This window comes from Dictyostelium purpureum (genome assembly GCF_000190715.1).
Source record: "Dictyostelium purpureum unplaced genomic scaffold DICPUscaffold_285, whole genome shotgun sequence".
Taxonomy (NCBI): Eukaryota; Evosea; class Eumycetozoa; order Dictyosteliales; family Dictyosteliaceae; genus Dictyostelium; species Dictyostelium purpureum.
The window spans coordinates 781-25,801 of record NW_003519621.1 but is presented as its reverse complement, the minus strand read 5'-3'; the positions used below and the strand labels follow the sequence as shown (position 1 = coordinate 25,801).

General features: G+C 24.5%; 7 protein-coding genes across 7 annotated transcripts; 3 read left to right on the top strand and 4 right to left on the bottom strand.

Moving 5' to 3' along the window:
- Positions 1-478: 478 nt before the first annotated feature.
- Positions 479-3,172, top strand: DICPUDRAFT_156200 (uncharacterized protein; the record flags this gene model as incomplete). The annotated part of the gene is made up of 1 exon (XM_003291543.1): positions 479-3,172. The coding sequence occupies one exon, from the start codon at positions 479-481 to the stop codon at positions 3,170-3,172; it is 2,694 nt and encodes an 897-aa protein (XP_003291591.1).
- A 161-nt stretch (positions 3,173-3,333) lies between these two features.
- On the bottom strand, positions 3,334-5,384 carry DICPUDRAFT_49929 (cystathionine beta-synthase). Its single transcript, XM_003291536.1, has 3 exons — positions 5,209-5,384; positions 4,875-4,975; positions 3,334-4,789 (listed from the first exon to the last, which is right to left on the bottom strand). Exons 1-3 carry the CDS (start codon positions 5,274-5,276, stop codon positions 3,477-3,479), a joined length of 1,482 nt encoding a protein of 493 aa, XP_003291584.1. The 5' UTR covers positions 5,277-5,384; the 3' UTR covers positions 3,334-3,476.
- Positions 5,385-5,985: 601 nt separating this feature from the next.
- DICPUDRAFT_156198 (uncharacterized protein) lies at positions 5,986-9,443 on the top strand (the record flags this gene model as incomplete). The annotated part of the gene is made up of 5 exons (XM_003291542.1): positions 5,986-6,412; positions 6,470-6,804; positions 6,890-6,963; positions 7,190-8,819; positions 8,892-9,443. 5 exons carry the CDS (start codon positions 5,986-5,988, stop codon positions 9,441-9,443), a joined length of 3,018 nt encoding a protein of 1,005 aa, XP_003291590.1.
- A 3,190-nt stretch (positions 9,444-12,633) lies between these two features.
- On the bottom strand, positions 12,634-14,008 carry DICPUDRAFT_82248 (uncharacterized protein; the record flags this gene model as incomplete). The annotated part of the gene is made up of 3 exons (XM_003291535.1): positions 12,634-12,655; positions 12,900-13,289; positions 13,965-14,008. 3 exons carry the CDS (start codon positions 14,006-14,008, stop codon positions 12,634-12,636), a joined length of 456 nt encoding a protein of 151 aa, XP_003291583.1.
- Positions 14,009-14,240: 232 nt separating this feature from the next.
- Positions 14,241-16,135, bottom strand: DICPUDRAFT_82247 (uncharacterized protein; the record flags this gene model as incomplete). Its single annotated transcript, XM_003291534.1, has 2 exons — positions 14,241-15,783; positions 16,077-16,135. The coding sequence occupies 2 exons, from the start codon at positions 16,133-16,135 to the stop codon at positions 14,241-14,243; spliced, it is 1,602 nt and encodes a 533-aa protein (XP_003291582.1).
- Positions 16,136-18,214: 2,079 nt separating this feature from the next.
- On the bottom strand, positions 18,215-19,760 carry DICPUDRAFT_82246 (uncharacterized protein; the record flags this gene model as incomplete). The annotated part of the gene is made up of 3 exons (XM_003291533.1): positions 18,215-19,267; positions 19,337-19,479; positions 19,622-19,760. The coding sequence occupies 3 exons, from the start codon at positions 19,758-19,760 to the stop codon at positions 18,215-18,217; spliced, it is 1,335 nt and encodes a 444-aa protein (XP_003291581.1).
- A 3,163-nt stretch (positions 19,761-22,923) lies between these two features.
- Positions 22,924-23,935, top strand: DICPUDRAFT_39232 (uncharacterized protein; the record flags this gene model as incomplete). Its single annotated transcript, XM_003291541.1, has 4 exons — positions 22,924-23,239; positions 23,307-23,431; positions 23,495-23,833; positions 23,897-23,935. Coding segments are annotated over 4 exons (819 nt in total), but the record flags the coding sequence as incomplete, so codon positions are not given.
- Positions 23,936-25,021: the final 1,086 nt, after the last annotated feature.

Genomic DNA, 25,021 nt, shown 5'->3' with positions numbered 1-25,021 from the left:
TATAAATATAAATCACAATTCGTTTTTTCGTTTAATTTCGAAAATAAAATAAAAAAAAAAAAAAAGAAATTTTTTTTAATTTTTTTAATTTTTTTAATTTTTTTTTCAATTTTTTTTACATAATTTTTACAAAGCTTTGTGTCCAAAATCCTTTTCGTAAATAAATAAAAATAATAAAAAAATAATAAAAAACAATATTTATAGTGCAGTATGTATTTAAATTTAATTAAATAGAAAAATAAAAATAAGATTATTAACTAATTAATTTAATCTTAAAAAAAAAAAATTGAAAATTTTAATTTTTAATTTGCCCTAAAAAAAAAAAAAAAAAAAAAAAAAAATCACCCACCCAAAAAAAAAAAAAAAAAAAAAACAAACAATAACAATTGTTAATTATTTGTTAATAATTTTAATAAAATGCCTATATAATAATTAGATACATGTTAATATAGATATTGGAAAAAAAAAAAAAAAAAAAATGGAACCAATGGATTATCAATCCCAAAATCCAACAACAAATATTGTAATAAGTTTAGAAGATTTAAGACATACACACGATGAAAGTTGTGAAAATGGTTGTGAGCATCAAGATCAAGAACATCACCTCCATATAACCGCCTCAGTTGTAATTGAAGAGGATGATCACATAGATACTTCATCCGATCTAATTACTCATATTCAACAAAACAATAGTAATATGTCAACAAGCGAAAACGAAGATCACGAGGGAGAAAGTGACATAACAGATAGCGAGGCTGAAAAGGATCATAAAGATAGTAATAACAATGGTAGTAGTAATAATAATAGTAATAATAATAATAGCAATAATAGTGGCAATAATGGCAGGGAAGATAAAGAAATAGGAAAAGATAATGAAGGGGAAAATCAAGATAGAGAAGAGGAAGAAGATATTAGTGACAACCAACAGGAGCCGTTCTCAGAGCAACCAATATCAGAGCACCCACAATCCACCCAACAGGAAGTGCATGAACACCATGAGGTTGAACATGAGGGGGAACATGAACATTTGGTTGAACACATTGTTGAACAACACCAAGTTCATAATACAGACGAAGAATTAGTTGCATCAGATCAAATATCTAGTTTAAATGAGCACCAAATTGAGGCAGCTCAGGAAGATGGAACACCAATTTCAGCACATATGGAAATTATTGATATTGAGCACACTGAAGAGCACCATATGCATCATTTACACCATGAAGAAATACTACACCACGAGGTACACGAGGAAATAGATCAATCTCAACAATCACAATTGCAAAATCAACCGCAACCACAACAACCACAACCATCCCAGGATCAACAGCAGACACAAACTCAGGAACAATCCCAACAATCAGAACAAGATCAACATCAAGATCAACATCATCAGCATCAGCATCAACATCAACACCACCAACACCACCAACACCAACCACAGGACCAGCCACAGATACAACAAGATCAACAAGATCAACAGGATCAACAGGATCAACAAGATCAACAGGATCAACAAGATCAACAGGAAACTCATGAGCATTTACATATTCATGAAATGGAAATTGATGGGCACCATTTAGATCATTTACACCATCACCATCAAGAGATTAATCAAATCTCGCCAACCTCAGAATCTCAACACCACCACCACCATCATCATGTCCCTATGCAATCCTATATAAAGAAATGCTGTAATTGTGATTGTGATTGTGGTCAATCAATTGTAAATATAGTCTCAGAAGTTGTTAATGAAAAGATGGGTGCAATGTGGGAGCAATTTCAAAAACTTTTCCACCAAAATCAGCGTCTAGAGGATCTTTTAACTTCCGTAGTTCATATTAGATACCCAGAGTTAAAAAGAAAGGTTGATCCACATCATCACTCCAATGTAAATAATAACATACGATCAAATAGTTTAAACAATTCACTCTTTAATTCAAATAGATTAAATAGTAATCAAAGTGGCATCGCTGAAAATAGACCCTTGGATCAAAATGTAAATAAAACAACCACTACAACCACTACAACCACCACAGCAGACAATAGTATTAACAACAATAACAATATAACTCAGCAATCATTACAAACATCACAACCATTACAACAAACACAACAATCGGTTCAGCAACCTATACAAACAAATGAAACAAATATTGGAGCATCAAATGTAAATACAACAGCAATATCATCAACAACACATCACCATGAAGAGGGCGAACCAGGATCTCCAGAATATTCATTTGCAGAAGAGCAGCCCAAAAAGCGAAGAAGAGTTTATTCACAAAATATTTCAAATAAAATTAATAGAATTCTAGAACCACTTTTTGAAAATGGTTGGATTTTACAAAAGGATCAAGAAAGATTATTTGCTGATCAAATTTCACACGGTATCAATGTAGACATAACAGAGGCTGTATCAATTGTTAAACAATTTTGGCAAAGATCGAGGGGAAACTCTAAACGTTTATTTACACAACTGGATGATTATAGAATAGGCTTGGAGATGTTGGAGAAAGAAGAGCCAGAGTCACTAAGACAAGCACTCATAAAAAAATTTAGATTCGAAGATATTGATCAAGTTAGAAAAGACATTGAAGAGGTCACTAAAATATTAAGGGAAATGAATTTAAAAGGCAGTGGCAGAACATCAATTAAAAATAAAAAAGCACTCAAAAAGATACCAGAAACTATTATTAAAACATTCAAGGGCAGAGCGGCAACCCTGTGCAATCATTTTTTCCACTATGCACATAACAATTTAAATAAAGAAACATTGGAGCTAATCGATCCCGAATTTTTATCAACTCCAGAAATTGAGGATAATCTAAAGAGATATTATATAAATATGAATCAAAATATACAATTGCAACAACAACAACAGCAACAACAGCAACAACAACAGCAACAACACCACCAAGCATTACAAGCTCAACAATTACATCTTCATACAGACGAGCACCAAATGCAATATCAACTTAATGGCCAAACCACAACCGCAACAACCCACCACCATCACCATCATCTTCACAATCATAATGGTAGAAGTGAACCATCTTCACCAAATAATGGCCAGTACTGCGAAGAGGCAGAAGAACCTGAAGATGATCATCACCATCACCATCACCATCATCACCATCATCCACAACCTGAAAATTTTAATAATTTGACATAGACAAAAAATTTCTAGTTTAAAAAATTGTAAATAAAAAACTCCTTTCTTTAAATAAAACAAAAGAAACTTTAATGTAAATTTATTCAAAACCAATCTAATTTAATATCATCTAATCTACCATTTTTAATACATATTTTTATCCAATATTCTTAAACACATATATTTTAAAAAAAAAAATTTTAATTACAAAATTTTATTAATTTTTTTTTTGAACGATGATTTTGGAGGTTGTAAAGCTTATATAGAAATTGGTATTATTATAGTTATTATTATTATTATTACTTATTTTTTTTGATTAAATTATTTATTTATGTTTCATAAAGTATGATAATAAATCGATTTTAGTAACAATTGAAACAATTTCATCATTTTCAGTGACGATAGCACTGCTGTGATTTTCAAAGAATTTGGTGAGTGAAGCAAGTGGAGTGGTTGGAGTAATTGGAACATATTTTTCGTTTTTGGTGAAACGGAACATAACCTTGCTGACTGGATCGGTAACATTGGCTTTCTTTGAGGAGATGTGTGAAAGAAGATTACCAAGAGTAACTAAACCTAAAACTTTCTTTGATTCAGAAACAACTGGTAATTGATCGAAACCATATTGTTTAAGGAGTTCAACAGCGTTGGCACATGAGGTGGTGGCAGTGATAGTAATTGGTTTTGGGAGTTCAAGATCTTTGACGGTGGCACCTTGATATTTTTCTTCTTCTTGTTGAGTGGTAGTTTTAATGTATTTTGGATCAACAAAACCATTGTCGACTAACCAATCATCATTTAAGTGTTTGGTCATATAGTTTCTAATTGAATCAGCTAAAAGAACAACACAACGTTGACCTTTCTTTAATTGTTTGGCAGCTAAAAGAGCACCAACCATTGAGGAACCTGATGAACCACCGCATAAAAGACCTTCTTCTTTAATAAGACGACGGGCCATGATGAATGATTCTTTATCATCAGTCTTGATCCATTCATCGACGATTGGACGTTCTAAAACATTTGGAATAAAATCGTAACCAATACCTTCGATTTTGTAACTCTTGTTTTGATTATTGAGTGATTCTGGTTGAGCAAGAATTGAACCGTGTGGATCAACACCAACGATTTTAACATGTGGTAATCTTTCTTTAATCTTTCTTGCAATACCTGTAATTGTACCACCAGTACCAGCAGCACAAACAACCATATCGAGTTTACCACCACATTGTTCAATAATTTCTTCAGCAGTACCATCATAATGGGCTAATGGATTTGATGGATTGGCATATTGATCTAAAATGTGACTATTTGGGATTTCGGCATTTAATTTCTTAGCAACACCGATGTGTGATTCTGGTGCATCGAATGCAGCTTCAGTTGGTGTACGAATGATTTCAGCACCTAAAGCTTTTAAAACATCAACTTTTTCTTGTGACATTTTTTCTGGTAAAGTAATAATCATCTTATAACCTTTAATGGCAGCAGTTAATGCTAAACCAATACCAGTGTTACCTGAAGTTGGTTCAATTAAAGTATCACCTGGTTTAATTCTACCACTTTCTTCAGCATCGACAATCATACGATAACCAATACGATCTTTGACTGAACCACCAGCATTGAAAAATTCACATTTAGCCACTATAGTTATAAAAAAGTTAATATTAATAAATAAATTTCTTGCAATCTATATATGTGTAAATATAATTGTAATAAATTAACCTACATAATTCACAATCTAAACCTTCTGAAACTTTGTTAATTCTAACTAATGGAGTATTACCAATGTTTTGTAAAATATTATCCATAATTAATGGTTTAACATTCCTATTATTGTTATTATTATTATTTTAATTTAATCATTTATTTATTATTGTTGTTGTTTAAAAAGTAGGGATAGATAAAAAAAAAAAAAGATATTAATATAAAATTTTATTGTGTGTGTGATGAAATTTTTGAAATTTCTGAGGTCGTTTTTTTGTTCTCGTCGAAAAAATTTAAAAAATTTTTTTAAAAAAAAAACACACAAAAATACATTAAAATAATAATTCAATAATTACTTTCTGGTGGTATGTGGTGATGGTTCGGTGGTATTTGGTTTCCAAGTGCATTTTGATGGACCTTCCATTTTTATAGTTGTCTTTTGTTATATAAAACTTTAAAAAACTAAAATAAAAAAAAAAAAAGGAAAGGTTTTTGAAAAAATATTTTAAAAAATTTTATAAAAAAAAAAATTAAAAAAAAAAAATTTATAAAAAAAAAAATATTTTATTTAATAAAAATAAAAATAAAAATAAAAATAAAAAAAAATAAAATAAAAAAAAATAAAAATGAAAAGAATGTTGTTTAGTCACCACCGATTATAATAATAATCTATTATTGGTATTGGTATCATATTAACACACCATACTTTTATTATTTATATTTTTTTTACATATATAATCCACAAATATATATATTTAAAATATTCTTCTTAATATGCAGTTTTATATATTTGTAGAAGCTCTTAATTTACATATTAAAAGAAATTTTTTTTTTTTTTCCTTTTTTTAAAAAAAGGTAAATATACGAGATATATCTTTGCTCTATATAAATTAAAAAAAAAATAAAAAAAAATAAAATAGGTTTAAACCAAATACAGATATTTTCAATAAATAATTTTTTTATTTTTTTTTAATTTTTATTTTTTTATTTTTTATTTTTTTTATTTTATTTTTTTTAATTTTATTTTTTTTATATTTTTTTAATTTTTATGAAAAGCATCAAAATACATAAATTATCTTACAATATTTTTTTTTTATAAATAGTATTTTAAGATATTATTATTATTATAATCGATGAATAGAAATTACAGTAGTGCTTCATTAAATAATAGTAATAATAATAATAATAATAACAATAATAATGGTGGTGGCTTAAGAGCTAGCACTAGCGAAGTTGATTTATTTCAATTAACATCAAATTTAAATACATTATCAGATGTTTCAAGGCTTTTAATGAATAAAAGGAATAGTATTCAAAGTAATACTAGAAGACCATATACAGAAAAAACACCAGAAGAAATTAAAAAAGAGAATGAAATTATAGAAAATTTAGATAAAGTATACTTTGATGAAAATTTTGATAGCTCATTTATTTTAGAAAGTATAGGTGCTAATGACCCAATAGAAACTATTGATGCATTAACTGTAAAGATTAGTGGCTATCACGAAGCTGTGGATTCAAGATTTAATGATTTAATTAGAAAGTCATATAGCGGTTTTGGTAATTATTCACCATTAAAAATACATATACTTTAAACTTATACTAATACCATTTTAGTTCAAGGTATGTCTCAAGTTTATGAGATTGAAAGAGATTTGACACACTCGGCGAGAATGTGTTCATCAGGTAAAGAATATTTAGACGGTGTGCAATCAAATTTAACAGCATTTGGTTTCAAATTATTAGCAAAGCATAGAATTAGACAATATTCAAAATATATGTTACAGGAAATGTCTCGTATCTATGAAATTACTCAAACAGCACGTAAAATTGATTCATACTTAAATATGAATGAATTCGCACAAGCATTGGAGTTATTAACACAATGGAACCAAGTAATTACAAAGTATTCAAAATATTCGTATATTGAAGATTTAACATCTAAGTTTGATGTATGTATTAAATTCATAATGATAGATAGCGATTGGTAATAGTAACAATAACTAACAATGGTTAATATTAAATTTAATTATTTAGTTTAGAGAAGATACAGTGTTGGGTAAAATCGATTCATCATTTGTTGGGGTATGTCATGTATTTGATCCAAAGAGGTTTGAGAATATAATAGAGTGTTATTTTAAGTTAAATAAGGGTATAAGATTCAAGGAAAAAATTCATCAAAATTTCATATTAAATATAGAGGAACATTCGAAGAGAATTTTAGAATCTCACATACAATATTCATATTCTAAACCAGAAGAGTTAAAACAGTAATTATAATTAAATTATAATAATAATAGTTATCTTATTTCTAACTTTTTATCTTATTTATTATAGTATGAAATTTGTAGAATTGTGTCAAATATTAAAAGAAGATCAGTATATACCATCTTTAATGGGTATATTAGAACATTTATCCGATTTAATGTGGTCACATTATATGATGAAGCAATGGATATTATTAAGATTACAGGCTATTAAAAGTGATTGTGAAGAAAAGAAATTTTACATTGAAATATTTAAATTATTTTGCTCAAATAAAAAGACCATTTGGAATTCAATACAAAATCAAGTTAGACATATATTGAACTCATTGAAACCTAAATTTAAAATCGAGTTATTCATTAAAGTATTGGATTCAATTAATCAGTTCATAGAAGTTGGTATTCAATTTTCAGGTGAAGAGGCAAACTTACTAAAGGGTATAATGAGGGAGAAATCTTTAGACTATTTCCAATATTTCCATAAAGAGACCATCGAAAGACTTAAAACAATGTTGGAAAATGAAATGTGGCATAAAATCCCATTACCAAATAATTTTACGGTATTGGATGTAAAAGAATTTGGTATTATTATGAATAGCTTCAACGAGAGTAATTTAGATAGTGAAGGTGGTAGCCGTAGTAGAAAATCATCATCATCTAAACCACCTCAACCACAAATAAATCAACCAGCTATATCAGGGTTTTTAACAATCACAGACCAACAAAAACAACAGCAACAACAACTAAGCCTTTGTCCACAGGATTATGAAATACCATTCCTTAATCATTTCAAGGACAATGGTAACCCATTCTCATTGATCGAGGGTAGAAGAACTTTATCAGAGGCAGCAGGTAACAGGAATAGTCTTAGTACAAGTCAAACCGAATTACCAACATTTAATAATAACAACGCAACTACAAGTAGCCCATTAATTTCATCAACTACAATCAATGTTATAAAACAAATTGGTTATTATTTACAAATGATGAAAATTTTGAAACAATTGGCCTATCCAATTTTTACAGCCATATCACAGTTATTAGAGTATTACGTTTATTCAGTATTTACATTCTTTGGTAGCATGAATGAAAAGAACACTATATTGGATATCGCAAATAATAATAGTAATATCAATCCAATGTTAATTAAAACACTACAAAGATTAAAAAATAAATTCTCACCACCACCAGTACAAGAAAAAACATCATTATTATCAGCATCAACATTTCAAAGTAAAATTTCATCACCTCATTTATCAATTAAAAGTGATAAATCACCAAATTTAAATCAACCAAAAGAAAATATATTTTTACCAAATTTATCATTATCGAATAGTAGTAATAGTATTAATAGTAATAGTAATAATAGTAATAATGGTTCAAATCATAATAATGGTTTAAATAGTTTAAATAATAATTTTAATAGCGAAGAAGAGATTATTATTAATTGGTCCCTACCCAAACTTAACGATTCTTTGGATTTAACCCAATCTAAAAATCTTTTTGGTTTAGAACATAAAATTATTGGTTTGGAGTCAATGATGTTTTTAGTAGATTGTATTATGGAAGCCCAGCCTTTAGTTTTAGATTTAATCCCACCTGAAAAGTCTTCACAAACTACAAATTTTTATGTTGAAACTGTTTCAGTCGTTGCATCATTAAGAAATTTATTATATAAAAATATAACTTCACAGTTTTTAGAGGTAATTTAAAATTTCGGTTTTTTTTTTATTAATACAATGGATACTAATTTATTTATTTATTATAATCAATAGCTCGAAACTATACCAAATTTAATTACAAATACAAAGTGGGAATTGAAAGAGGCACCAACAACAGAAAATCATTATGTATCATCAATTATTATACAGTTTCATAAATTTGCAGGTAATTTAGACGCAATAGCATCACCAAAAACCACATTGATAACACCAAAAATCAAAAATTTATTATGGGAAAATACAATTGTATTTGCAATGGAGACATTAATAGAGTCTTATTCAAAAATCAAAAAATGCAATAACTTTGGTAGAAATTTAATGATTATGGATGTAAAAAAATTGCAATCAGATTTAGAACCTTTAACTACAATCAGACCAATTCCACATATAAAACACGTCGAACATTATATTACCGCTTATTATTTACCAAGAAAGGAGTTATACGAAATGGCAAGAGATTCAGAATACACTGTAAAACAAATCATTAGTATTGTAAACATTCAAAATCATTTACCAAAGCCCGAAAAACAGAAATTATTATCTGATTTAGATGATTTAGAAAAACAAAAACTAAAAGAAAATCAAATGATGCTAAATATAAAATAAATAAATAAACAAAATATTCACAAAATTTTTTTTTTTTTTTAAATTTATAATATTTTAATACAAAAAAATTAAAAGATTTGATAAAGAATTCTCTATTTCATAATCTTTCTAATTCTAACCTTAAATTCTGCCTTTATTTTTTTTATTTTTTTTATTTATTCAAAAATACACGTATTGCGGGGAAATTAAAATATTCATTAAACCTAATTGATCAGCTGATTTAAAAATATCATTAAAGTGCGCATGTGGTCTAGTGGTATGATGCATCCCTGCCACGGATGCGAACTGGGTTCGATTCCCAGCATGCGCAAAAGGTTTACTTTCCATATATCTTCCTGGTGATAACACTATAAACTTTAATGTAATGTAGATGTAGCTACTTTAGTTATGATGAATAATTTGAACCCTATTTGATTTTACTATGTCCTGCTGGCAATGATATAACAAAAACTGATTATAAAAAAGTGTAAGGTACTGAGACCAAATAATTTAATATAAATTCATAATAATTTTTTAAAATAAAAATTTATTTTTATTTTAAATTTTTTAAAACATATTGACAGTATATAAAAAGTAGTTTGCTATAAATACAAAACATTCCTATTATTAAATATTTCAGTTGAGGTATAGTATTATATGATCTTTTTATGATTATTCAATAGTTACCCCAATTTTAGTCAATATCAACACGTTATTGCCATTTTAAATTTAAAATAATATTTATTTTTTAAAAATCAAATAATTTTATAAAAAATTTAAAAAAATTTTTTTTTCAATTTTTTTATTTTATTTTTTTCAATTCACAACAAACAAACAAACAAACACATAAATAATTTTAATAATGTAAACTATAGCATATCTAATCAATAATAATTTTAACAGTACTGAAATATGTTTAAAACCTTTCGAGAGAAGTAAGTAAATTAATATTAATAATAATATTATATAAAGAAATATTATGTTGATATAAAGAAATTGGCATTGTTGAAGAAATATAGAAAATAGAAACACATTTACTTACATTAATTAAATTTACTTTTATTAATTTTCAAAAGACAGATTTACCAATTAAAACCATTCAATACCCTTACAAGATCTGATGTCGTCGATATCATGAATGAAAGGATTTTAATCAATTATATAAAGATTTAGCATATGTTTATCAAATGCACAGCGAACCTATTAAAAGAGATTTTATACTATTCACAAGTAATAATAAATACCAATCCAACTACGAACTATTGCTCAATAATAATAATAATCTCAAAATTAATAGCAATAACTATCATAAAAAGTCACAAAGTTTCAGAAACTCAAATTCTTTCAATCTTGGGTAAATCAGAAAAATTCAAATCAATTGCAAGTTCTTTTAAAAATTCAAAAAGTGCAATATTTGCCTTGGCCCAAGCAACAGTGATAGAACCCAAATAGTTTTGATAAGGGTAATGAAAACTTCAACTTTCGTATAATCAATAACAGGATTAACAACAACAAATTCAATAGCTGACATAACAACAAATAAAACAACTGGATTAACTACTACAAGCTCAATTGCAACAGGTCAGTTAATAAATGGTTTAAAAACTTCATATACAATTGGAGGTGGCCAATCAGTAGCAGGATTAACAACTTCAAATACATTTGGTTTAATTTCGGGTGTGAACTCTGTAGCAGGTTTAACAACCGCAAATACAATCGGTGGTTAATCAGTAGCAGGTGTAATAACTTCAATTGGGTTGATATCATTAGGTCAATCAGTTGGTGGATTAACAACTACAAAATCAATAGCAGATATAGCAACAATTATAACAACAGGATTAACAGCTAGTTTCATTGCATCTGATCATTCAATTACAGGATCAACAACTTCAAATACAATTGTAACTGGCCAAAGTGTAGGTGAATTAGCTACAACTGGTGCATCGAGTAGTTTCATTTTCGGTGCAAACTCTGTAGCAGGATTAACCACAGCAAATACAATTAGAAGTGGTCAATCAGTAGCAGGTCTAACAACTTCAGATTCAATTGGATTAACATCATTGAATACAATAGGTCAATCTGTTGGGGGTCTTACAACTATATATATTTAAATATCGAATTAACATTTTATAATAATTAATAGTTAAAAATCAATATAGTGCTAAACCAAAGGTAGTCCTCACCAAGCACTAACAGTAACAACCAAATATCACCAACTTATTATCATATAATTAATAAAATGCCTCACATTTTTCAGGACCATCATTATTTAGCTCACTGTTGTTTTCATGGCCATTAAAAACTATTTTCACCATCTCCCAAGCTTCAGATTCCTAATCTTCATCAAACTATAAAAATAATATTATTATCTCTGTCTTTAAACAAGTAAATCATCATCACCAATTAAAAACGAAATTATTCAAACATAGAAAATATAATACACATTTCCATAAATATAAATAGTACCAGTCCATCATCATATAATAAAAATTAAAATATGTAATAAATGTTAAATCTAAATAATTTTAGTGGAGACACAAGTAAACGATATAAACAACCATAGGAATTATATTAAAAAAAAACTAAAAAACTATTTTATTTTATTTTATTTTATTTTATTTTATTTTATTTTATTTTATTTTATTAATATATTAATTAATAAAATGATAATCGATATTATTTGCAGATATGAGGTTGATGCCACTACGTTTAATTTTGGATTCTAATGAATTGGACCCTAAATAGATCTAATGAGTTTTTAAAACTTCTAAATTAAATTCATTAAGATGTTGGTTCACTAAAACCAATAACTGCAAATCTTTTAAAGAATATTTAATAAAAATATTTTAGTTGATCAACCTATCCTTTAAAATATTAAAAACAATTGGTTATATTAGTGATTCTGTTTCTATATAGTTTTATTTTTGTTATTATTATTATTATATTAATTTACTTACTTGTTCTTATTAATTAATTATTGAATCTTCTATCACTATAAATTTTATGTACACATTTTGTTTGATTATATCATTTTTATATAAAATAAAATTTATGAAAAGAGTGTTGGTGAAAAGTGATTTGGATACTATTGTATGGTGGGGGTAATTTATCTATATTTTAAAAATATCTTCGACTATGAATTGGCTTTTTTAAAAGCACAATTTAAAAGTATAAACTATACCCCCAATCTATGATTAATGACTTAAAAATTTCAAGTTGAAATAACGCCGAAACTAAAAAATTAAAATTCGATTTAACCTAATTAAATATTAGTAACTTTTAAATTCATATATAATAATTATGCAAATATTAACATTATAGTTACCAGAAGAATACAAACATGCCAATGTTTGATTAATGATTCCAAAAAACCACAATAATAATAAGCTAAACAATAATGTATGATATATGATTTGAAAAAACCCCAATTAATGATTAATGACTTGAAAAAACCACAATTTAAAATAATAAACAAACCCCTTTGTATTATTAATGAATTGAAACTGAAGTGCCCAAACTGAAAGAGAGAATTGAAAATTAAGTGTTGAAATAGAAAGAGAGAATTGAATGTGTTGAAATAGAAAGAGAGAATTGAAAATGATTTGTCGAGACTGAAAGAGAGAATTGAAAACGATTTGCCGAGACTGAAAGAGAGAATTGAAAATGATTTGTCGAATTGAAAGAGAGAGTTGAAAATGATGTGTCGAAACTGAAAGAGAGAATTGAAAACGATTTGCCGAAACTGAAAGAGAGAATTGAAAACGATTTGCCGAAACTGAAAGAGAGAATTGAAAACGATGTGTCGAAACTGAAAAGAAAGAATTGGGAATGATGTGCGGAGACTGAAAAGAAAGAATTCGAATTAACCTAAATAGGTATTAAAATTAAATATTAGTTTTTTTATATTCAAATATAATAATAATTATTAAATATTAACATTATAATTACCTTAAAAATCAACCAATATAGACTTTAAATATAGAGCATGATATACTGAAAGAGAAATAATTATAAATATAATTATACCATATAAGAGCGTTTTAAATCCAAAATAGAAAGAATTAAACTAAAAATGAATTAAATATTAGTTTCTTTTATATTCAAATATTTATAATTATGTAAATTATGAATTATTGTTACCTTAGGAATACAATTACACCCACTTTGATATTAAATAAAAAGCAGAATTAAACCATAAGACATAGCATTATAATTAAACCGTAAGACAAAGCATTATAATTAATACATTTACTGTATATAAGAATAAAAATATTAGTTTCTTTTATATTCTAATCTAATAGTATTTATGTATATATTAACAATATACTTACAATAAGAGAACAAGTTGTTGGAGCCTTTGTAGAGTTGAGGATAATTCGATGAATAATTTAAAAATGTTGATATCGATGGTAATGTTTTAGCCTTTTATAATTTCTTTATTAATCAGTATCCAATGGTAGAAATTATTGATCTATGTCCATGTGATCATTGAATTCGTGGCCAGCAAATTCTTGATCCATATCCAATAAATCTAATAATTACCAATTAAAACTGTAATCGAAATCGAAAAGGCATTCGACATTCATGTGGTACAAATCTGAATCATTCTATTTTAAGCAGCTGCATGGTTATTAACATAAAGATTATCTGGTAATACAGTTAATGTGACTTCATTAAACCATCGATGTGATTATCTCTCTCTACAGTTAAATAATAAATATCAATTAATATATATGCTTATTTATTAGGTATAAATATGAATGTATGAATTACTTACTATAATAGCATTAAATGGACTCTAAATAATGGTACCCTTCTTTATGTTCTTCTATTTCTTCTTTGGGTACTTTCTCTTGATTGTTGATCTCTTTGTCTTAATAATTGTTCTCTTAAATAATTTTCTCTTTGTACCCTTTCTGAATGATCTACTTCCATTCTTTGTCTTGATACATTTTGGGTACTTTCTCTTGCTTGTTGATCTCTTTGTCTTAGTAGTTGTTGTCTTAAATAGTTTTCTCTTTGTACCCTTTCTGAATGATCTACTTCCATTCTTTGTCTTGATACATTTTGGGTACTTTCTCTTGCCTGTCTTATTGGTTGTTGTCTTTCTGGTTGGTGTGTTTGCATTCTTTCTGGTTGTCTATTTGGATGCTCGATTTGCATTGTTTCTCTTTCTGGTTGTTGTCTTTGTGGACGCTCTATTGACATTGTTTCGATTTCTGTTGGTTGTCTTTGTGAATGCTCTATTTGCATTCTTTCTGTTTCTCTTGGTTGTCTTCTAGGTTGTTGTCTTTCTGGCTGTTCAACATCCATTCTTTCTCTTCCAAGATGTTCTCTACGTACCCTTTCTTGTAGTTCTCTTTCTCTTAATAAATTTTGGGTACGTTCCCATTCTCTTTGTTCTCTTTCAATTCTTTCTCTTTCAAATCTTTCTCTTTCAATTCTTTCTCTTTCTCTTCTTTCTCTTTCTCTTCTTTCTATTTCAAAATTTTCTAAACGTTCCCTTTCTCTTGCTGATCTTTCGGAACGTTCAGTTTCTTGAATTTCTCTTTCTAATTTTTTCAATTCATTTCTGAGTTCTTTTACTGATTTTTCCCTTTCAGTTTTTTCTTTATCCTTTCTTATTATTTCTAATAATAATACATCCGACTCTAATGTCTTGTTACTATTGTTTATATTATTATTATTGTTATTTATATTATTTGGGGCTGGGGTTGAAGGATTAAGATGTGGGGCTGTTCTCTCTTGTGGTTCTATTGAGGTCTCTTTAAAAAAGCGAGATGGTAAATATCTTACTCCATTTCTACATTTGTTGTCTCTGGTTTTGGAGTAGATGTTATCTAAATTTAAACTACCATCATTATAGCTATCGTTATTATAATTATTAAAATTATCATTGTTATTATATATAATATTATTAAAAATATTAAAATTGTTATTGTCATTATAATTATAATAATTATTATTATTATTGTTACTAAAATTATTATAATTATTATTTATATTATTATTATTAAAACTATAAATATTGTTATTATTATTATAATTATTATAATTATTATATAAATTATTATTATTAAAACTATTATTATTATTATTATTATTATTATTATAAATATAATTATTATTAAAATTATTATTATTATTATTAAAGTTATTGTTATTATTATTATTATTATTATTATTATTATTAAAGTTATTGTTATTATTATAAATATAATTATTATTAAAATTATTATTATTATTATTAAAGTTATTATTATTATTAAAATTATTACTATTATTATTATTATAATTATTATTAATGTTATTATTATTATTGTCATTGTTATTATTGTTATCAATATTATTATATAAAAAACTATAAAAACAAAAAATGATAATAAAAAAGATAAAAAAGAAAATAAATAAATCATCCATTTTTCAAAGTGGAATGTTGAAATGAATATTTTATTTATTTATTATTTATATATTATTAATTGCTATTATTTTTGAAAATTATGAAGAGAAAAAATATATGTATAAAAATGTAAAGTTATTTATTTGTAAAGAAAAAAAAAAAAAAAGAAAAAAAAAAAAATAAAAGTTTTTATAATTTAAAGAAAAAAAAAAAATTAAAAAAATTATAAAATAATTAAAATTAATTAAAAAAACAGAACACAAAATTCGTCTTTACCTTTTTTAATTGAATAAATATTCCCATTTTTATTCATTGTGTTTGAATCTCTATGTTAATTTTAACTTAAAATAACGATTTTAAACAATGGAGGTTAATAAATTTTTTAATTAAAAAATAATGAGGTTTTTTAAAATTTTTTTTTTTTTTCAAATAAAAATTAAAATATATCCTTTTTTATATATCTTTTTAAAGAGTCATATGTATATTCATATATTATAATAATAAAAGTATGAGCCTCAACCTCATTGTATTTATTTATTTTTTTTTTTAATTTTTAATTTTTTTTTTTTAATGACAATCATATAATTTTTCCTTTGGCCATAATAATTATCAATATTAATAAAAATAATAATAATAATAATAATAATAATATAAATAGTAATAATTATACTAATAATATAAATCTCAAAAAATTACATTATGTGAATATAACTAGATATTTGAAGGTATAGAATCAATATTTATAAAAGGAATCTAGTAATTTATCTTAGCCAAGTTTTGTAGAGATTGTTTTATCTGGTGGCGTTTCAAGTAAGCTCTGTATCAAGTTATGTAGAATTCGTTAACGGTCCAAGTCTTTTAGAATATGTTTCATCTAGTGGTGTAAAACTATCTGGACCAATTAGAAGTGACCAATAAATACTTGAATTCAATTAAGAAAAGATGTTTCCACTCAACACAAATGAAACTACTCAATTTAATTAACTATTTTATGAATATCATTAATTCGCTCTGGCCAGGCAACTATGATTGAACTCAAATAGTTTTAGATTAGTAACAGATATAAAGCACTGACGCTTTCTTTATTAGTTTTCAAATACCAAACACTCAATCTCTCAATAATTAATCAATCAGGAAAAACAATCAAACAACCACAATCAATTTTATAAGCTATTATAATAAGTTTTCATATTCTAAAAATCATAACAGTCATTTATAATTATTAAATTGGCATCCTATCAGTTGAATTTCAATTAAAATGTATAAATAGTTCAAATAATTTAACTATTATCAACACTTAGTTCATTTTTTTATTTTATATAGAATTTTAAAATAATCATCTATAGTTTATAATTAATTATCTATATATTTAAATAAAGATTATACATTAAAAATATATTTAAATTTTAAAATATAAAAAACTCTTGAGTTATTAATATTTTATTTTTTTAAATATTTCTATAACATATGTTCAGGGCTATATTTTTTTTAATTTTTAAATTAATATAATTTATAAAGGTATTTATTATAACTATCTTGAATTGAAAAATCATTTAATAAATATAGATGAACCAAATCACAAAAGATAATTTAAAATAAATAAAAAATAAAATATTACTAAAGTATTATATAAAATTAAAAAATTAAAATAAAAGTTTTTGTTTTTGTTTTTTTTATTTTTTTTTTTTTTTAATTATTTTTTTTTAAATAATTATTAGATCTAATTAATTATATTATTATATATATTTTTATTTATTTTTAATTATTTTAAATAAAGTATTTATTCTTTAAATCTCTATTAAATTAATTGACAGTTGAAGTGGGTCCAGAAATTAAAAAAAACTGGGAAATATCTGCATTAAAAGAATCTGATTGGATTTGAGGTGAAGCTTGTGGATTTTTCAATGGTGATGTGTTATTATTTATATTAGATGGAGATCTTACTGTGGAATGATGGTTATTTCTTTTAAATATTGATTTCCAAAGGTATTTTCTGAATTTTATTTTCCACCAGTGGCAGTATTTTTGTTGGCAATGGCTAAAGAGTTTGGTGATTATAAATATAAAATCAATGGCTCGTCTTTTAAGTTATACTTTAATTAAAATTTGTTGTTTGCTTAATCTGTGGTACTTGCACTATAACCAGAATATCTTCTGAAGTATTCAATGAAATGATTGGTGAAATATTATTTGTAATGTTGTTTGCTTATCATCTTGATCTACTTTAACAACAGAAGCAAGAGTATTCGATAACTTTTCAGTTGAAATATAGTTGCATTCTATTGTTTTAGTATTTGAATCAATTGATGATAAATTGTTTTTTGATTAATCGTCTGTTGAATGATCGATTTTAATTTGAATCATTCATTTTTAAATTTTTTTATTTTTGAATTTACAAGTTCTGTATTCTAGAAGATGGTTTGGCGAGTGAATTTGGTAGAACTATAGAGATATATTTATATCTCCAAGCTGGTAATGGTGGTAAATGTGGTGGAGGTACCAATGGTGAGGTGTTGTTATTTTTATAAAATGTTGATGGTGATGTTGAATTATTTGATGATGATGAAGATGGAAGTTTACTAGTTGAGGATTTATTTGAATTGTTTGATTCTAATTTAGCACTACCACTATTACTACTACCACATCTAAAAAATCTTGCAATACGAGCACCCAACTTTTCAGATTTTTTTGATTTAACTCCTTCGAGCTCATTTTTAATACCTTCATTTAGTATTGTTTGGTTTTGATGATTAATTGGTATTTTAGATTGACTCTCTTGATTACTTGATATATTATTTTCTAAACCAAAAATATGATGGCCTCTGAGGGAGTGTAATTTTTTTAATCCTTCAATTTCAGAATTGAGTTGAGTATTTTCATTATCTAATTGAATTTTAAATGTGGTCATTTGGTCGAGTTTTGTTTGGATTATTTTTTTCTCTTCATCATTTCCATCTGGTTTATTGGAACTTTTCAAACGGTCTGTAAGTTTAGCATTACGAGCTTGATATTCTTCTAATATAAATTCTAAATCAATAACCTCTTTACATCTATTTTCGAGATCTCTTAAGAGTGATTCTTTGACTGTACTATTATATCTTTGACTTTCTTTTAATTTTTTTATTTCTAAATCTTTTTCTATTTCTAAATTCTCCTTTTCAATTTTATAGCATTTAAATTCATATTCAATCTCTTTGATTTTATCTTTTAGTGCTTGATTTTCGGCTTCTAAAAATTGTTGATTGCATTGAGCTGTATTAGCACTATTACCATTTATTTCTTTTAAAGCAATCAAAGAGATGATTGGCGAGCTATTTTTTGTAGTTTCGGTTGTTGTTACTGTCTTATCATCAAGATTTACTTTATTAACGGAGGAAAGCATATTTTTATATACATCATTTGATTTTACCTCAAACTCTTGTGATGAGGATAAAATAGATGCATTCTAATTGTAAAAAAGGTAAATATTAGTATTTAAATAATTAATTTTTTTATTTCTATAGTTACTACTTACAGATGTTAAGAATGATACTAAAAAGGTTTCAACAGGAATTAATTCTTTTTTTAATACACAATCATGGACGAATTCTTTAACCAAAATTGGGATACCCAAAGAAAGAGCTTGTTCAACTTTTTGGGTCTTCTCTAAATAGCCTTCTTTAGTGGTGATTAAATGTGTGGCCTTTAATAATAATTAGTATTATTTTTAAATTTTAATTTAAATTAAACAAGTTATATAATTACCTTTGTGCATGAGTAGCAGCTTTTGCCTCCATTCTTTTTAATAATTTTAATTAACTGATTTTTTCTTTTGAGGTTAATGGTTTTGTCAAAAACAAAAGCGAAGTTTTCGAAAATATTTGATTTTCATCTTGATGAATTTCTGTTGAGCTCGATAGATCTTGATTATTATTATTATTATTATTGGAGTTGTACATTTTTTTATTGGATACTATAATAGAAAAGATTTTTGAAAGGAAATATAGGAATGTTTCAATGATAAAGGGTTATAAAAAATTTATCTTTAAAAAAATATTATGTGATTATAATTTTGAAAGCTTATTATTTTTAATGAATTAAAAAAAAAATATAATTTATAAAAAATAAAAAATATAATTTATAAAAAATAAAAAATTAGAACTGTTTTAAAATATTTTTTTTTTTTTTTTAAATTAAAGAATGTTAAAAGTTGTATTTCATTTTTCTTTATATTTATTTAAAATTGAACACTTTAATTAAATCTAATATTTTAAATAAAATTTTTATTGAATTCTTTAAGAATGATATATTAAACACCAAAGTAACTTTTTCATTTTTATAAAAGTATTTATAATAATTAAAATAAAAAATAAAAAAATAAATTATAATAATTAATAAAAAAAAAACAATATAGAGATTGATAATTAAAAAATATGTTATTGTATGTTAAAATTTTGATTAAAATAATTATTACAATGAAAATTTTTATTAATTTAAAATAAGGTGAATTTTTTAATTTTTAATAATTATTAATATGTGTATTTTAAATAAATTTAAATAGAAATAAAAAGATAAAGTGGATTTTGAATCTTCAGGTTTTTCATACTAATAATTCTTTGATGCTCATTTAAATATATTTTAATCTTTTTATATAAAATATTTTTTTCTTTTTTTTTTATTTTTTAACAAAATTTGTTTATTTAATTTTTATAAAATCATCTCGTGGTTAAAAGTTATTTCTTTGAGTGAATTATCTTTCACAAATTTACCAAAGTATAAAAAAAACAAAATAAATATAATTTTCATTTTAATTAAAAACAAACTATTATAAATGTCAATTATTAGTAATTATTAATAAAACTATATTAAAAATTTAGGAATATATATATTAATTTTAAGTTTTTATTTTACTTTATTAATTTTTCATAGAATCTATTTCATCAATGAACCCAGCTAACGGTGCCTCATCAAAATTAATGTTAGGCTCATCTGGAAGTGTCTCATTCTCTGATAATGAATCAGTTTGGTTTGGTAATAGCTTTGGTGGCGGTTCATGTGGTTTCAATCCATGTTTTAACCCTTTCAATGGTGATAACACTAACTTTATCAATATTGATATCTATTGTTCATCATCGTAGAAGATGCTGTTAATTTTATTCTAAAACTAAATATCATATGTGTTTAAATAAATTACCCTAAATTGATTTAAATTCAAAAAGATATAGTCTTTTTTATTAAAAAATAACCTAACCTCCTCCTTTTTAAATAATTGTTGTTCTAATGAAATTCATTTATCTTGTAATGAATTTCATGCTTGTTCTTTCCCCTGCTGGTAGAGGCACTTTTAGAAGATTGTTAATCTGGCAAACTTGGGGCATAAATATATTTTACCTTATTAATATAACCTTTGGGACTTTCTGAATTTTAAGTTCTAAATTACTTCTATTTGCCCCAAAACTAAGAAACCCTGTTTTTCTAAAAATAGCCAATATTAGAAAGTTCCTACCTCTTTCTATAAATCTTTTTCTTTATATTTTATGATCTAATACCTAATCCAAGTGTGGAAACAGTTTCGGTTGTATCTCGAAGTTGAGAACTTTATAGCTAATGTAGTCTACCGTTATCAAATAACTTCAGAAAAACATGTTAACTTTGAATCTCTGTATGGTATTTGTGCTAATTTATCATCAGCTAATGAATTGATTAAATTACTTTTTATTAATCATTATTTAAATAATTCCTCTGGAAAAAGCATGAATTCCCAAACAATGTCCAAATAAACCCAATTTTTACCTTGTTTAAACTTGTGGATATAGTCACGAACTCATATACCCGATGAGAACTCCCATCAAGTTTTTATAGAGAGGGATTCTGGTAATACACCCACTTGACTTGGTGTGTTATATAATGTGGGATTTTTTTTTATTTTTTTTTTGCACACCCTTTTTTTAACAATTTTTTTCTATTTTTTTTTTTTTTTTTAAAATATTTTCATTTTAAATTTTATTTATTATTATGTGCTTTATTTATACCTGTGTTTATATTCACACCTCCTCAATAATAAAATGAAAATAAAAAAAGCTCTCCAAAGGTAATTTTTTTTTTTTTATTTTCTATTTTTACTCTTTACCTTTTTTCTTAAAAAATAAAAAAGAAATTAATTTTATTATTAAATCAATTTTTTAATTTAATTTTTTTTTGTTATTTTATTTGTTGTACAACAAATAATTAAATAAATCGAATAATTATTTATTTAAATTCATTACATCATATAATGATAAAAAAACAATTAATAAATTTTTTTTATTTTTTTTTTATTAAAGTTTGTATAATGTTTTAGATATTATTTTAAAGAAAATTAAATAAAAAATCGAAATCAAATAAAAAAAAAGATCAATAATCAGTAATTTAAAAGATATAAACTAAATTATTACTTTATAATTATTTTTTTTAATTTTTCTTTACATTATAAAAAAAATTTGAATTTTCAAAACAGTTCTTTCTTTTGTTTATAAATTTTTTTTTTGTATTTATTTTTTAATTTTATTTTTAATTTTTTTTTTTCACATACAAATAATATATATATTTATATAATACTATATTTAATACAACAATAATTTTTTTTCTCTTAATTAATAGTTATATATTTAAAAAAATAAAATTATTTATTCAATCATAATCATATTATATTAATAAAAATGGAATTTAATCTTTTTATTTTTGCTTCGGAAATATTATTCTTCATATATTCCATAGTATTATTAATAGAATTTAATATAATAATAAAACAATTAGAGCAACAAAATAATAATAATGAAGAATCATTAGGAACTTCATTATTAGAAACTTCATCATCATCATCATCATCATCATCATCATCATCATCATCATCATCATCATCATCATCTGTTGAAGGTAATACAACTGATAATACCTCATCAGATACTCAACAAACCACCTCCACCATTACCACTGCCATGTAAGTAAAATAAAAATAAAAATAAAAAATAAATATAATATAATATAATATAATAAAATAAAATAAAATAAAATAAAATAAAATAAACTAAACAATTCAAATTAAAGTATTTAATAACCCTTATATTTATTTATTTTTATAGAGAAGGAGCAAAAAAATTTCCAGATTCAAAATCTTTGGATGGTAAGGAAATTGGTTCAAAGAATTTACTTTTACGTCCAATTCCTCCATTAAGACCAAACTATTGCGATAGTATAGAAAGACAACAATTCTCTTATAGATTTTTAGAGAAATTTTTCAATGTATATGATGCCAATAGAGAAAATATCATTAAAGTCTATACTAATGAGTCCAAATTCTCTATGACATATTTGGCTGATAGTGAATCTCTCCCAATTAAAGGTTCAGATAAAGTCTACCAAAGATCAAATAGAAACTTAATGAAGCCAATGGGTAACAGTAGGTTTAATATAAAACCAAAAAAAAACTATGTTTAATGTCAATACTAATTCTATTTTTTAATTAGATAAAAAAACAAAAATATTATATTCAGGATATGATAAAATATATAAATTCTTCAAATTATGTCCAAAAACACAACATTCATTGTCTTCATCTATTATTGATACATTTTTGGTTCCAGGTACAAAAGTATGTATTATAAAAAAAAATATTGCCATTTAAAAAATTTATTAATTTTTTTTTTTTAATTAGTTAATATCTGTAATTATACATGGTCACTTCCTCGAACCAAAATTTAATTTAATGAGATCTTTTGATAGAACTTTCATATTGGCACAAGCTCCACCAGGCTCTGATGCAGCTGATGATGGTTGGGAAGCAATTATTTTAAATGATAATCTCAATGTTAGACCATACAAATTGCTTCCAAAAGTCCACATTGTAGAATCCGAACCCTCAGATGCTGAAAAAGAAGAAATTACAAATGAATTTTCAGCCTATACCAAATTAAAGCCAGAATTTGCAAATGAATGCCTACTTATGGCAGGTTGGGATCAAATGATGGCTTTTTTTTCATTTAGTAATCTTAATGTAAGTATTTAATATAATTAAAATATATTTAAATATATATTAATTCATTTTTTATTTTATTAGGACAATAATCAAATTCCTCAAGACTATTTCATTCAATAGAAAATATATAGATAGTATTTAATCATCAACTAAAAAAAAAAAAAAAAATTACAATTTATAATATAAATATAATCTAATATAAATAATAGAGATAAATTTAATATGAATAGATTTGTTATAGACCAAATAGATATCAAAACATCACCTCCAAATACAATTAATAGAATTCAAACCAATTAAAGGACCATGGTAAAAAACCACCACTGTAAAGAAGATCCAATCATAGTTAGACCAATCGATAAAATAATAACTAAATTAATTATTTATAAATTTAATAAAATGGCCATTTATTAAATCAAAAAATATTAATTTAAAGTTTTTAATTTTAAAAATTAAAATAAATAAACAATATTTTTTTTTTTTTTTTTATTTTTTTTTATTTTTTTTTGAATTTTTTGAATTTTTTTATTTTTATATTTTTTTTTATTTTTAAATTTTTAATTAATTATTTTTTTTTATAAAAAAAAACATTTTGTTCTTCACAGTTTTTAAAATAGTTCTATAAATAGACCCAAAAAATAAATAGATCAATACAAGGTTTCAATAGTTTGGGTTACTTTCCTTAAATTCAAAATTAATGTAAAAGGTGTAAAAGTTCCATATGCTATACTTTTATATGTAGTAAATGTCCACAATTCGATTTCCCGTCAAAAGAATTCGAATCAAAAGCAGTTTTCAAATCATGGTTGAAATTAAACATTTTAAATCAGTGGTTTATGATATGTCATTAGCATCAGCATTAGGATTTGGATTTGATTAGGATTAGCATTAGCATTGGGATTAGGATTAGCATCAGCTTTAGCATTAGGATTAACATTTGTATTAACATTTGTATTAGCATCAGCATCAACAATATCATATTATAATGTAATAATTAACAATAGTAATAACAATAACAATAACAATAATAATAATAATTATAATAATAATAATAATAATAATAATAATAATAATAATAATAATTATAATAATTATAATAATAATTATAATAATAATCATTTTTTTCTTTAAATAAATAAAAACTTTGAATTTTTTTATAATTCTATTTTTTTTTTTTATAAATTATTATCCTTTTTTTATCTTTTT

Bases quoted from the DNA above. Each gene is read 5' to 3' on its own strand.
- DICPUDRAFT_49929 (XM_003291536.1), bottom strand. From the start codon at position 5,276: ATGGAAGGTCCATCAAAATGCACTTGGAAACCAAATACCACCGAACCA. The intron at 4,976-5,208 runs GTAATTATTGAA...TAACAATAATAG, and splicing joins TCACCACATACCACCAGAAA to GAATGTTAAACCATTAATTA. The intron at 4,790-4,874 runs GTAGGTTAATTT...TTATAACTATAG, and splicing joins AGGTTTAGATTGTGAATTAT to TGGCTAAATGTGAATTTTTC.